General features: G+C 32.9%; 1 protein-coding gene across 6 annotated transcripts in view; it reads right to left on the bottom strand.

Annotated features, from left to right (window-relative positions):
- LOC123717763 (ecdysone-induced protein 74EF) overlaps nucleotides 1-15,559 on the bottom strand; it is a 135,087-nt gene that overhangs the window by 69,006 nt on the left and 50,522 nt on the right. For 4 of the 6 annotated variants that reach the window (XM_045673968.1, XM_045674372.1, XM_045674047.1 and 1 more), the window contains 4 exons: nucleotides 14,151-14,237; nucleotides 13,619-13,988; nucleotides 12,919-13,167; nucleotides 12,399-12,756 (listed from right to left, as the gene is read on the bottom strand). In XM_045673968.1, coding sequence (XP_045529924.1) covers nucleotides 12,399-12,756; nucleotides 12,919-13,167; nucleotides 13,619-13,693 — 682 coding nt within the window. In that variant the 5' untranslated portion in view covers nucleotides 13,694-13,988; nucleotides 14,151-14,237. Of the gene's footprint in view, nucleotides 1-12,392; nucleotides 12,757-12,918; nucleotides 13,168-13,618; nucleotides 13,989-14,150; nucleotides 14,238-15,559 lie in introns of all 6 variants that reach the window. The other 2 variants (XM_045674284.1, XM_045674126.1) reach the window with 2 other exon arrangements.

The following is a 15,559-nucleotide window of genomic DNA, read 5'->3' as shown; positions in this document are numbered from 1 at the left end:
TCATGACTGTTACATCAACGCAAAAGGAAATACATTCCACTAAATTTCTCTTATACATAAAAAGAAATGAAACAGAAAACATAAGAACATTAATAGATAGAAGATAAAGGAAAACTGGAATTAAACATAAACAAATGACAACTTAATATTTTAAATAAAAAACTAAATTTTACTACTGCTGTCAAAGTCAACCCGCTTCTTAAAATATTACCTTACATCCTCTTTGGTAAAGTAGAAAATGTAAATAGAATAACATTACTTTTCTTTTAAAGTAAGTTCATTAGCTATTGCTAATTTTAATGTTTATAATAAGTAGGAAAGTATTCAGTGACAAGGTATACATTTAAAATTCGCAATTCTTTGAGCGTTGGGATCAAATAATCTATCAACCGTGGAATGTTATCTAGGGAAGTCAACTCGTCAATTAAAATAAATAAAAATATATGACAAAGAATGGGCAGTTCCAGTGCGATTTATAATTAAACATATATAATTTGGTTGGGTTTATCGCTCAACCACAGAATCGATTTAAATAATAATTTATTTGTGTGAAATAAAGTCTCGGATAAACTACCAACGTAAAGACACTGTATTGTCTACTATTATATTATATAACTATTCAAAATTTTATTTTATAATAGAGTATACAGCAGTTTTGACTCAGCGTGCGGCCCTCATCCCTGAGGTCGTAGGTTTGATCCCCGTCTGTGCACCAATGGACTTTCTTTCTATGTGCGCATTTTATTTCTTTCTATTTACCATAGACACAAAAAGTCGACGGCGTGTGTCGTGCATGGGTCAGATCACCAACTTGTCTATTAGATTGACAAATAAAAAAGGTTGTACCGCCACTAATTTATTTTTATAATTCACTACTATATGTAAAGTAATGTTATTCTATTTACATTTTCTACTTTACCAAAGAGGATGTAAGGTAATATTTTAAGAAGCGGGTTGACTTTGACAGCAGTAGTAAAATTTAGTTTTTTATTTAAAATATTAAGTTGTCATTTGTTTATGTTTAATTCCAGTTTTACTTTATCTTCTATCTATTAATGTACTTATGTTTTCTGTTTCATTTCTTTTTATGTAATAGGAGGCAAACGAGCAGGAGGCTCACCAGATGTTAAGCGATACCGCCGCCCATGGTCACTAACATTGGCGGAAGGCTCGCAAGTGCGTTGCCGGCCTTTAAGTTTTGTTTATTAATGTAATCTATTATGGCTTTGTATATCGTCTTAGTGATTTCTTTTATAATATGTATAAGTGTAGCTGGAAGATTACTTGTAAATAAATAAAAAGTAATATTTCTTTTTAAAATATATTTGAGTGGGATTGCCATCAAATATATGTCCAGTTTTGTATAAAAAATATAGTTACGAATGAAGTATGTGTCATAAAATCAAGCTGATATATGTCCAAAGAAGGAAGTGTATATTTCAATTGAAAGTTTGGTAAAAGTGTTCGCTGAATTAAACGCGAATTTCCTTAATATTTGGCAACGTCACCTTGGCCAAACTATCTATTTAGTGGAGCCGGACACAGCATTGCGACATAAGCCTTGAACACATATGAACAAACATACCACCGCCGATAGTTGCTTCGAGAAACATGTGCCTTTTGAAAGTAAAACACATGGTTCCAAACCTATCGACCAATTAAATAATCTAATCTTTTTACTACTAAAATGCCTTGGATAGGTTCACTTGACAATACCTTCTATTGTGAAATTCTTCTATCAAGTAAAATCCGAAGATTATAGTAACGCAAGGAGCTACTACTACACAACTAAAGATTTTTCTTAATACATGATAGAATAATGAGAGTTATCATATTATCATGGTGGTAACCATAGTGGTAAATCAAATTAAGTAAACAAAACTACTATTATCATTGGTTGCCTGGAAGAGATCGATAAGGCCGCCAGTTGCCTTCATTTTCATTTAATTATGCCAACTGTATATGTTTATGGATGCAACGAAGTGTTAATAAATAAAATAATAATAAAAAAGCATGAACCTATGCCTAGAAGAGGTAAAACACCTCTTCTATTAACAAACTCACATATCTTTGAATCAACGACAAACATTCATATATAATTACAAAAAAGCAATATCTTCTCTAGGTACTAAAGGGAAATAATATTTTGCAAACCAAAAGGAAATATATAATGATCGTAGAAGTTATATGAAGTAACGGAAATTTATATTAATTATATTAAGGATGTATATTATTATTTCGTATACGAATTGTTATCTATACTAATATTATATAGAGGAAACATTTGAGTTTTTGTATATATGTTTGTAATGTTTCCATACAAAAGCTACTGAACCGATATCAAAAAATTCGCCATTAGAAATCTGCAACGTCACTGTTAAAAAAAATATCCTATAATAATTATATTATTATAAAATAATGTGTCATCGCGTGCGCTGTTCGCTATTGATGATAGAAAAATGTTGTACAGTATTACGTTTCAATATCTACAAAAATATTGTTTTACCCATGGGCCATTGTTTGTTGGATTATTACAAAACTACGTCAAATGTTGTGTATAGGGAAGTTCTAAGACCGTGGCGTTGACGTGGTGGCGTGTCGATATACCGACTTTCCACGTGTGTGTGAGTGAGACCGCGGGGCCTTATTACGGATATATTTATTGATATACTAGCATCAATAAATATATCCGTAATAACGTTGGAACCAGTTAAATTATATCCCTATTGCTCTAATCATAGCAATCAAATATACATTACATACAATTTTCTTTACCTATGTATAATTAAAAATCAAGAAATAGAAAATTAAATAAAATTTAAAAGTTTGGTCCCTATGAGAGTTTACCTTTAACGCAGCAGTTAGACGATGTATTGCGGTACTTATTCGTTGAGCGAGGGAAGCGCTAGCATAAATATTTAATTTAGTAAGCGTAACAAGTGTACACCTGTACACTTGACCGGCCCCAGAGTCTCTACTCCAAATGGACAAATCGAAGTTGGAGGAAAGACTCTTATATTTGAGCCGTTAATTATTTTCCGCCTTCTCTGCGGCCGCCCCAGCTTTTTTGCTTGTCCGAGGGAGGTGAGACGAGGTAAACGTGTCCACAAAAGTTGCATGTATGGGATTCTAAAGCCCGTCCCATCTTCCAAGGGATCCTCTTGTTCTAATTGTAAGAGTGTTTGACTGAAGATTACGAGGTCTCGGAGACAGTGCCGAGATAAATATAATTTAATATTCCAAGAAAATCTTAATGTTACAAATTTGGTGTTTAACGCTTTATTAGTTACCGGCTCGGAATGTGACAAAATCCACGAAACTGACAAAAAACTACAAACTCCCTAACACTTTCATGAGCCAAATTTAAAAAACTACAGAAATTTAAAGTTAATATAATTAACAAGATAGGACAGGCTGTGCGTGAAAGATTTCTATTTACTTTATCATCAACATAATTATGGAAAAAAATACCTATTGCCCTGTACTGGGGGGAATATTTGAGATTTAATTCTCATTCATTAAAATCGAAGGAAACTAAATTATATTTTTTCCTCTAGATACTTGGTGAGAAATATATGTTGCGGTAGGTTAGTGTCGCTATGCAAACAACGTAGCACTTTGTTCCCATAACTTAAGATTACATATTGCATATTTTTTTTAAATACGTCTTAGTGAAGTAATACCGCGTAATATTAATAAATATTGGTTGTATCTCTGAATGCGTTGTTTTAACTAAGGTTTTAGGCTTAGAAACGAGATTCTAATTATTAATTTTGACACAATTATGAAGCTATACTAACTGGGAAAAATTACTCTCGTGGCTCGAGGGATTAGCATTTTTATCGCTTTTAAATATAATTCCTTCCTAGCCTTCTGGAAATGTGTCCATGGGTGGCGGTATCACTTAGCATCAGGTGAGCCTTCTGCCCGTTTGCCGCCTATTACATTAAAAAAAAACTGAAAACATGCCTTCTTCATGTTGGCTTCGGGAAAGCTCACAGACAAAATATGAAAACGAATAATCCTTCAAACAAATAAATGTTAACTGTTAATATTTTCACGTTAACCATAAACAATATTAAATAAACGTTATTTGTACGACAATATCACAGAGTAGTGCAGTTATCGTTATATAACGCAGATTTTCCGCGCAGCGGCCATGACACAGATACAGAGGCGCGCGCGCCAAGTGCAATGTTTTACTGCTCTATGCGCTGTAGGGTGACAATTCCTGTAGAACTCTGTGGATATCTACGCATCTATGTAAAACGGATGGTCTTATACTACCTGTTAACTTTTAACGAACTTAAATATTTTTGTAATAATTTAAGAAAAACAACTTCACATTCGTAGTTTGTTTTTTGTTGTGTTAATAAAGGATGTGAATTTTATTCTATTACTTATTATTTAAAACATCTACACAAGTTTTTAGTAAAGTTATATCACAAAAAGGATTATATTGTTCTATTGTCCCCAAAACCATAAATTTATAGTCCTACTACGCGTTGAATGAACCTGTTACCTCGACAGCTCTAAACACATCACCGAGGTCTATGCAATTGCTGCGCCACTGCAACTTCATTTATCTACTCAACACTTTATGATAGTCATAATTTCCAATAATTATATTAATACGTGTGGAATTGAACTACTTTTCAAAAGATATATAATTAGGATAGTTACAAAAGTACCCCCATATTAATAAAGACTACATTAGTCTAACACTCTAAAATAACCTTTTGCCTCTCTCTGTCAAGTTGTATTTACCCTATGATGAAGTGCCATAATAAGGGTTTGGTATTTTTTGCTAAATGATTATAAAAAAATCATTACAACTTGGTGTCTGAAGGGCCCCACGACTTTTCACAACAGATAATAATCGACTTGATCGATATCGATAATCGAATTTATTACATTTTTTATTAATTTATTTGACTATTAAATTAAAAAAAATCTATATCTCTCTAAAAATTATAGAACCATATTAAAAATAATTTTTTAAAGTATTTAAATTATTCATAGCTTCAGGTACGAAATGTATTTTATGTCAGCGAAAGGTTTTTCCATTTTTTTTAAATTATTTTACGAATATATGACTACAAATATACACCAGTAGATATAAAAGAAATTACTCATACATTTCCGGCAGGTTTTATCCTGAAAGGTTTTTTATTGTAATGCTACACCATTCATTTAAAATCGCAATAATTCATATTCTTAACAGGTAGACAAAAACAACGCGTTAGAATTTCTAAAAATTCATTAGCGTGAAATTTTATGTTTCTGTCTGGGCGGGGCGACTGGGCGGAACTATGACACGCGTCAATTGCTTTTGGGTTTTAATTATTATTAGTTTACATTGGGTTCTCTGTATTACAGATTAAAAATATTAAACGTTTCCCAGGTTTTTAAGAATTGTCTATTTTTAAACGTCATCGTATTTACAGCATATGGCATAAAGGCCTTGTTTCGATTTCTGGCAAATATTGCTTCGTAGAAGGTTACTTCACTTCAATTAAAAATATTAATGTAATAAACGTAACGTCCGCCCAGTAAACATATCAAATTATTGTAAATTAAGAACAATAATAATATTATTGACATTTTCTGTATGCAGTCCAATTTAATTCAATCGCTATTCATCACATAATTTTCATATAATTTCTTAGTATTTCGTCTATTATTTCTATTAGTTAAGTATAAACCCTTTTTGTTTTTATCTTTTATCTGTCACCCACGTAAACGCAATTACACAGTAAACAGAAACAGACGAAAGAGTACTTTTAGATTAGTTCAATTAGATTGCTTTGTAAATAACAAAATGACGATAAAAGGTATATAATTTACAGATAAAATATTAAGGAATCCCGATTGCAACTATTAATTTGACATGCGATGAGCTCGCAAGGGGAGTGTGAGATTTACACCGCTCATTGATATTTAAATTTATAGAGGGCAAAAGTTTTCGTAAACAATTTATTTTTGAAGAAAAAAATATGTGTTATCTGTGGTCTATCTTTTCGGGACACATTCGATGTATTGTCTATACAATAGTAACGGGCCGCAACACTAAAAGAAAATACAAACAATTGAAAGTCATATAAAGGAACTATAAATTATGAAGATGGCAGTTGTATTGACACTTAAGGAAAAGTCTACAGAAAACAAAATTTTAGCAATTGTAACGTAATTCTTGCTAAATTAGCCTTTTAATAATAATGTCGCTTTGGAATTCACAACCAAAATAGAGGTCCCGTGGCTAACGTGGAAACACAGTCCAGACCAGTGTTTCCCAACCATTTTTGTGCCACGCCTTAACCTTTAAAATTAAGTATTTACCCCTCCCCTCCATGTAATATACATATTTTTTAATATAAATAATTAATTGTTCACTTAAAAACTCTTACTCACTCTCTTGCTAAATGATGGGATTATAGAACACATTAAGTAATTTTTCAGAACATTTAATAATAAACTTAAATTCAAATTTAAAATTATTTTAAGGAAATTTCAAATTGAGAAACACTGGTCTAGACTTATTATTAAAGTTAGTCTTCGTTACCAAGTCAAATATCATATAAAATTGAGGTGTAAAGTAAAATGGCAGTTGTTTCAAAGCGTTGTCTGTTACTAGAAACCGGGAAAGGAGCTTTCTTCGTAGCGTATGAGCAACCCAGCTACGGAACGACTAGCATTAAGGGAACTTAGTGCAGGACCAAATAATTACAAACTGAAAAATAGTAACTAACAACGATAGTAATAATTCTATTACAATTAATGAAATTCTGTAATAATTTTAGTAGTAATAAAGTAAAATGAAATAATTGTATTATTTGTATTCGTGTCTATGATAATAAAAGGTTTTGTTAAAATTTATCTAATTTAACTTTATTTAACCAATTTCTGTAAAGTTGCATATAGTAGATCATCTTTCGAAAAATAAGGTCACAAAGAAGTTTCACTACTTACGTGTTCGTACACATTTTTTTTCTTAGTCCAGTTATATAATTAGGTGAACCTTCGTAAGTAGTTTATATTTGAGATAGCAGAGCAGAGAACAAATGTAGGGTTTCTGTATGTAAACAGAGCACTGATTTAAGTGCATTTAATAATTTCTATTCATAGATCCGTTAGGTCGCTCTCTATTATCATATCGATGTTGAAGTTTTATACTGAGGGTATACTATTTTTCGAATAATTTATTTTTTAGGGTTATGGACACTCTCAATGCCAGAAGACTCGAGATCATAATACCGGCCTTTCAAGAATTGGTACGCTCTTTTCTCGGAGTCAAATTGCTTGGAAATATCCTTGCTTCAGTGGGTAGCGGGATCCACATAGTGGTGGTGCGCGGTAACCACTGCCTTATCGCTCAGTGGAACGACGGTGATATGATGGAATTTCGTATTCGACGTCTGATGATGAAAATATTTTATGGATAAGGTATTTATCGTTTTTTTCTTATTGGCTGAAGTTCGCTACTTAAAAAAAAAGACGACATGTGTTAGGTACAGAATGCTGATTACCATAAGAAAAATAATAATCACGAAACAGATACATCTGAAGCCAAGACCAAGCGCCACTGGTCTTTTTTCTGTGTTAATCTATTCTTAAATCACAATACGCTAGGATGGACTGTTTTTATAGATATTTTATTAATGCTTTTATATATCAAAATTATATTTTTTTTCCGATTCATTGTTTTGATTTAACATTAACAGGTACAGTTTTGATTAGGAGGTATTCAACCTGCGGATTTTAGTGCCAGTGTTTTTTTTATGAGTATGTTCAAAGCCTTTTCGTAATAAAATAATTATTACATTATATTGACAAATGAGGAAGTTTTTCCGGTATTAGATACAACATAACATTAATGCCTTTAATGAGAAACCACCATGCTTTTCTCATATAGACCAAGCCTAACTAAGCCTGAAAATGTATGAAAGCGAGGGATAATGCAAAATGCATGCCCATTTCAGCGGTTCACTTGATGTGACATCTCTCATTGATTGAAGCTCCGGATTTATTCACATAATTTGATTTCATTAAGTTAAATTAAAATGACGATGTTTTCCTTCACCGTTCGAATGTTAAATGCACACATAGAAAGAAAGTACATTGATGCACAGCCGGGGATCGAACCTACGACCTCAGGGATGAGAGTCACACGCTGAAGCCACTAGGCCAATACTGCTCACCAATAATTGAATACTGTAATACAAATGTACCGTAGTAAAACTTGTCTTTGCTTTATGCGAGAAATAATGTAAATAGTTTCTCGTTCAATTCGTTAATAAATATAATGTTTTCTCGTCCTTTGTAACTAAAATACACGAAATTAATAAACTAAAATATAATTTAAAGAAAAATACGTTTTGAAAGATATAACATTTAGCTACGCTTAGACCAGCATTGTTTCGTAGAGCGCTATGTATCGGTGTCACATTAACGGTGTAAATAAATACTAAAAGCAAACGAATTAACATATTAATATGGTCTATAGCTAAATAATAAAGATCGGCAAATGTGTGTGTGTGTTAAATTGCAAGCGAAAATGTTTAACATTGCCCTAAAACGGAACACGATAACGTAAGGTGATAAGGCGCTTCTAAACCTTAAAACTTTGCGAATTGCATTTTTTTGTTCAGTTTTTTAAAATGTCCACAACATACACGCATATGCAGATAGTTAGCAATGATACCTATAGTTAGTTATGATATCTGAGATCTATATGATCGCTTTATATAAAAATAAAAAAAACTAATATAGAATAACTTAAAGTAACAAATGACAGGCGTATGCCCACGACGTAGTGCGTTGCGGGCCGATACGATGCGAAAAACTTCAGTACTGCCTTAAGCACGCACTATTTCACTGCACATGTGTGCATTGGACAGGATGTGTGCGTTTGTCATTGACACGGTTCGGGTTGTCGCACGCACTCAAGGAGCTAGATCATTCTTATCGTATACCTACTGCATAGACTTTACTTGATACTAAAGAAGAGGGTAAATTTTTCTGGACTTTTCTTGAAGTCATGCCAAGGGCGGCGTTTTTGCGATAATGATAATTATTTTGTAGATCAGCTTTCTGGGCCTAATGAATCAAATCAAAATCATCAAAAATTTGTAACTACCGTAAAAGTAAAATAGCCATACAGAGGTAACATAGACCAAAAGGACCTATGTGTTAATACACACAATTATACATAACACAAATTCTACAAACTACCAAATACTTCTACATTTAAAACATCACGGCGTCTGATCATGATTTTGTTTTTTTTCGGGAATCCCCGGAATGTTCTAGAAACAGTAGGTATATTTCGTACTAGGCGTGAATTTATTCGCAATTATTGCACCGAGCGAGTCTACAGAATACTAATCAAAACATCACGTGTAACTTACAACGTGACACGCACACACCAATAAAATTGGCATATGCTTTTGTTAGTCTAGATTTTACAGGGTAGAAAATGTTATCACCAGTCTCCCTACTCCGAGCAGGAAACTTCAAAAATAAATGCAGTCCAACATAATAACATTTTAATAGAAATTAGTATATCCATTATGGTAGGTATGTTAATCATATGCAATTAAATCTATAATGTTTTAATGCGAAATTTACCTCCATACCTTGTAAGATATGTTTTATATCTTATGATTAGGTGATATCGCACATGGACACTCATATTGCCAGAAGGCTCGCAAGAGCGTTGCCGGCCTTCTAAGAATTATTAAAAACTTGAACTTATTCGTCTTGCATTGTTTCTTAGTGTAGGTCGTGTACACACAAATATAGTGTTTACAATAAGCTGCGTAGTAATAATAATTAAAAACTGGTAAATAGAAAACGAAAATAAATGTATAAAATTTAACTCAGCGAATGAGAAGTTTTGAAAATTTTGTTTAAAAGTTATGTTTCTTCCTAATGTAATACTAGTTGCTACATAGAAGTTGTATGTATTATCCTACTATTATATCATGTACAAGTGTCAAATAGGAATGATAGATAACAATAAATCAACAACGATTTCAGTGGATCTCAAGGCGAGATGCGCGGATGTGACTTCAATGCGTTTGCGCATTAATGTTGCTCTACTTCCATAGCTAAAAAATGGAAAACCTTTTTTTGTACCTATATCAAATTATTATGAGGTTTATCTATAATTGCAGGAGTGTTATCCTAGTGGCTTTTGCATGCGACTATCCCTGAGGTCCTGGGTTTGATTCCCGGCTGTGCCATTAGACTTTCTTTCTATGTGCGCATTTAACATTCGCTTGAACAGTGAAGGAAAACAAGGTGAGGAAACCGGCTTGCATTAGACTCATAAAGTTGACGGCGTGTGTCAGGCACAGGAGGATGATCACCTTCTTGTCTATTAAATAGACAAACGATCATGAAACAGATACAGAAGTCTGGAAGGCTTTTCATTTACTTTTATTTATTATCTTTAATATTCACTACTTTATTTTATCCAAATCCCAATGTTTTATTTTTAATTGCATTTTCCTTATTATTATTTCCACTACCTTTACTATATAGGATTTTGTACCAGCGACAATATACAGTTTACATATTTGCGTCATGATTAGGTTTAAAATTCTTTTGATCAAACAGTCATTGTAAAAACCACGTTAAAGTAGAGCATCCCGCAAGCGTGTGCGGGTGGCGAGTGACATAACGCGAAAAGCGGGTCACGGCTGCGCAGGAGTTGCAATGATGCACTTATAGCCGGCTAAGTGTGTGTTGGACAAGACTGGAATGACAAGTATATTTAAAAAAACAAAAAGCAGCTAGTAACACCCAACGACTACAGCCATATTTTCTTTATGTTTTGACTTGTTAGTTTTTTAAAGGTTAATTTATTACAACAGTAACTACAATATGTACTAGACCTATCATTAAATTACCTTATATTTCCGAGTTAATCACTATTAGCTAACGTACACTTTTGCTGCATGGAAATGCTATGAACCAGACTTGGCACCATATCTCACATCATAGCCCTTTTAAAATTTTAAGGGGAACATTATTTATATAGTTTTGCTACTAAAAATCTGTACAGTGCTGTACATGGAAGCTATGTAAAACTTTTGAAGTAATAAAATACTTCTAAACCATCCACATACAAACTTAATGTGTTAAGTTTATCAATAAAGGACGACAATACAATTTTATTCTAACACAGTGTATGTAATACTTCCTTATTACAAAGAATTTATTTTGAAGTTGGCAACAAAATTATGCAGAACACGCATCACATTATTTCTCATTATAGGATTTCGATGGAGAATCCATAACTAATCTAGAAAATTTAGCAGAATAAGATAACCCAAATGTCGGAGTAATACAGGAAAGTGAGTATCCTTATTTCCTGGAAGCAGAAATCAATCAGAGCACTGTGTCAAGGCCTATATGACCAATTTGACGTCATAGTTACAATGCGCTCATCATGAACTAATAACTACGAGGTATTCAAATGTTATTTTTAATTCTAATCGAACTTTGTTTTATGCCAGTCTTATTAAATAAGAAGAAAATAAAAATGAGTAAAGTCTGTCGGAACTTAAAATTTCTTCATCAAAATCTTGTTTTCGATACCTTTAAAAGTCTGTAGCTAAGATGTAAGGAAAGTTGTGGGACATTTTCACTTCCGGCTAAAATTTCGTCATAATTTTCAAAATTTTCTAAAATATTTTATAATTTTTAAGAAGTACAATGTAAAATTTTCGTGTAGCCTCAATTAAAACTTTATTTTAGAAACATTTTAAAGCGATTATGATTATATACTTAAAAAAAAATCGACTATATCTGTGAAGCTCATGAGCGCGAAAGTTTATAAATATCTACGTACGTATATAAACGTACAGTGATATACCAATAAATAATTACTTGAAAACAATTCTGTTATTCGTGACTACCGCTAGAAATTATCCATCGAAATAGTTATTAAATAAACTCGAATATAACTTTCTCGTAAACGACAATCTAACTAGGTAAAAGCGGGGTGCCGCGAAAGGAAAATCTCTACCACTTCCTCAAGCGGAAATTGAAAGTGGATTAACTGCAAGAGAAAACTGCAATAATAAAATCGTCAGCTATGCACTTATAGAGATCGGATAGATGCAACTAACGTCACCTATGTTGAATTTAGGATGACGAATGCTTTGATAAAGAGCCATCTAGTAGAAATATATCAAACTAAGTTATTTACTTATAAAGTTCCTACTACTTTTGTTAGATGGCCTAAAATAAATGAATAATACACTTCTCTTAGTGATCATGAAATTATGCCTTCTTTAACATTAGCGGATAGTTTCTATAAAACCATTTGTTAATATTATATAATAATATAACAAATGGCTCTGTTTTAAATAATTAAAGCTCACCTTTACCTCCACCTGCATCGTGCACTTGAGGTTTCCCGCTTGGTACCCGCTGCATTGGCGACGCGTTACCGTAGTTCATACTCGTCCCGTTGTATTCTGAACCATTAGTTCCCGGTTCTTGTTTTATGCCACTAGATGTCGCTGCTAGTTTCTCAGCGAGTAGGGGATTTGCTGACGCGATATTATATCTGCCATTGTTAATGGTATTCGTCACAGCGCTGTTAATGGCACTGGTCCCTGATCTTAGCAGCTGTTGTAGTCTTTGCTGGCCATTATTTGGCAAGATAAGCTGGTTATTTTGTTGATAATATGAGCCTTGTAATTGGCTCCCGGATGCTGGCGAAATGTTGTTGTTTTCTTCTTGCTGAAAACGAATAGAAAAAAGTTAACTTGGAATTTTTGATATACTGTGGTTCTATCTAGTATATATTTAATTTTACAGTAAAGTAAAAAATAACTTTAGCCAGAAAAATGGTAATGGTGATATATACCAATAATATATCATTTCAGGTAATAATTTTTTTACCTTAATCTCTATAGGTGGCACAGCGGAAGCAGTTGCATTTGTCAAATCGGTAAAAAACGTATCAAAATTGTCAAAAGCAGTTTCCCCCAGCTGTTTGAGGATATCGTCAGGATCTGCGGCCTCTGACGAGTCAGCCTCTAAAGTTAGTCCTCCCACAAAGTTTGACAGCTCTGCCTGGGACAGCTCGCCAAGAGATGTCGCCATTTGGATTTGCATTTGAGCTGTCGATTGGCCGTTTGCTACCGCCTCCTGAAATTTTACAAAAACTATTGAGTTTAATCTACTAATCTAGGTGAAATACAGAAAGAGTATAACTTAAGATAAGCAAATCTAGAGCACCTTAATATTTTGGAAATTCGCATATCACGCAACTCCACAGATTACTATATTTAATCAGCAGAATGATGAATTAGTTTAAAAGTGTTAGTACACCAATATAATATATTTTTTAGATTAAAAAACTAAGAAGCAGGTAATATAATGGTAACATAGAATAAAATATGTACGCTGTATTACAATACAAAATAAACAAATGTGTAATTTTTGTGGTTTTTCTATCCGACAACAGATGTCGCTACTAGAGTATTGTGCGTGACGACGATTCATTTAGCGTCAGACTCTATCAGTGGTAAATTTCCAAAAAACAACCTTTTGTCATAATTATATATATATATATATCATTTGAATAGAATTAAATTACCTGCAAACAATTGGAGAGATCGACCATTCTTCCCTCATTTTCCGCTGACCACCACTCGTCTTCAATAAATGGCATCGCCAGCGCCGGTCCTGACGGCGCATGCGTCCCCGCCACGTTGTTACACTTAAAACACGCCAGATGGCGCTATCACTAACACCACACACGTTCTAAACACTATTAACTAAAACTGTACAATCACTAAAAAGTTTATTCAAAATGTTTGGCAGTATCTTGGACGGACCGTACATTATTCGTTGTATACGTTAGAGGTGTAGGTACTCTGAGGAACACATAATGGTGTATTGTCGTAAAGCTTCACTCACGGCCAGGTTACCTCACTCCCCGCAGCCCGCTTCTCTTCAGCAGTGACCTGGGAAAACCAGAAGGGTAGGCTCTCACGCATTTCACAAAGAAAAATATGTAAAGTAAAAACTAAAAAAATATTAAAAAAGCTTTTGATATAGTTATACATATAAACAAATTATTATTATTATCGTATAGGAAAAGATAGGGTAGATGGCAATGAGTTCACCTGGCGACGTCCCGATGTATGTCGAACCTGCGTCGATGCGGCATAGAGGCGGCGCGCCACAGCTCGCCTTATTCTGCACACGCCGCTCTGAAAATGGATAAACAATAAATAGTATGCGAGGTCTACCACAATAAAGTATGTTTTGTCTATGGTATACAGTTGTTTAATATATGCTAACTATACTCAAATAAATTAAAAGTAAAATTTCGATGCATGGCTTTTGTCTACTGCACTTTACATGGCCTTAGTATTATTTTTGTATACTAATCTTGAATACAACGATGACTAAGATAGTTTAGTTAAGTTTGTAACGATAACAATAATTCCTAGTTAAATCAATCTTAGTTAGACGTAATTTGTGATGACAATACGCGGAAGAATTATCACTGTAAATTATAATTGAATGCATTAAGATTTTTACAAAAAGTAAACAATGTATCGTAACCTCCCACTTAATTGTAAAAAACTGCTACGTATATATTTTCAGCTTCCTAGAACTTTCTCTATTGAATTTAAAACTTATTAAACACTTTAACAATTACCTGTCGTAAAAATTATTTGTAGATACATTGTTTGTATTTAGTGTAAATAATATAGTACCATTGCAGTTATTGTATTAACACTAAAATAATGATATTGAAAAAACTGGTCTGTTTTTATAATTGCCACTTTCTCAAATACTTAAGCATTTTATGGCTTTCAGAATTTTCTTTCAAGAACTTAAAAAGTAAGTTTCATCGTCAAAGTGTATGATTTATAAGATTTCTTGTTACGTGAGATTGTGGAAAGTGAAATGGAGATAATCTGAGATGGCGTGAGGCGAACGTTGACTTATCCGCCATATTTTTGCGGTTGTCATGACAACGGCTGCGCGTGTACTCACAATGTTATATTAAAGTATGTAACAATTTCTGAATTCAGTTTTAACGGTTAAGTATACATTCTTTATTATTCTGAAGACAGGATTTAAACATCCGGTTATGCGGCTTTTAGAGCATGTAAACATAATAATAAGTATGTTGGAATATTATAATATATATTTGATTCATATTATTATTGTTATTAATTATTTGTAGTTCCGTAAATTTAACATTAATTCCATAAATAATGCACAAAACCTTGAGTAGCGACTAGTTTACTTCCTGGTTCTGTATATTGCTATGAAGACCTTGTAAATTATCACAACATTGGCAATGAGCTCAACGTTTCGATAAAATGCATAGTAATATTATATAGATAAGTTACTACACAAATATTTTATGTTCAGTTTTTGTTATCTCACCTAGTATAATTTACTAGATAATTATTAAATATGATATAGTGCCATCTAGTAGGAGAAAGACGCTACAACCAATTCCGTCCAGTGTGGTTTAAAACTACAACATCTATATGAGTTAACTTTCAACATG

This window comes from Pieris brassicae, chromosome 1 (genome assembly GCF_905147105.1).
Source record: "Pieris brassicae chromosome 1, ilPieBrab1.1, whole genome shotgun sequence".
NCBI lineage: Eukaryota > Metazoa > Arthropoda > Insecta > Lepidoptera > Pieridae > Pieris > Pieris brassicae.
Note: the sequence above shows the minus strand (reverse complement) of the source record. Positions and strands in the feature narration are given on the sequence as shown.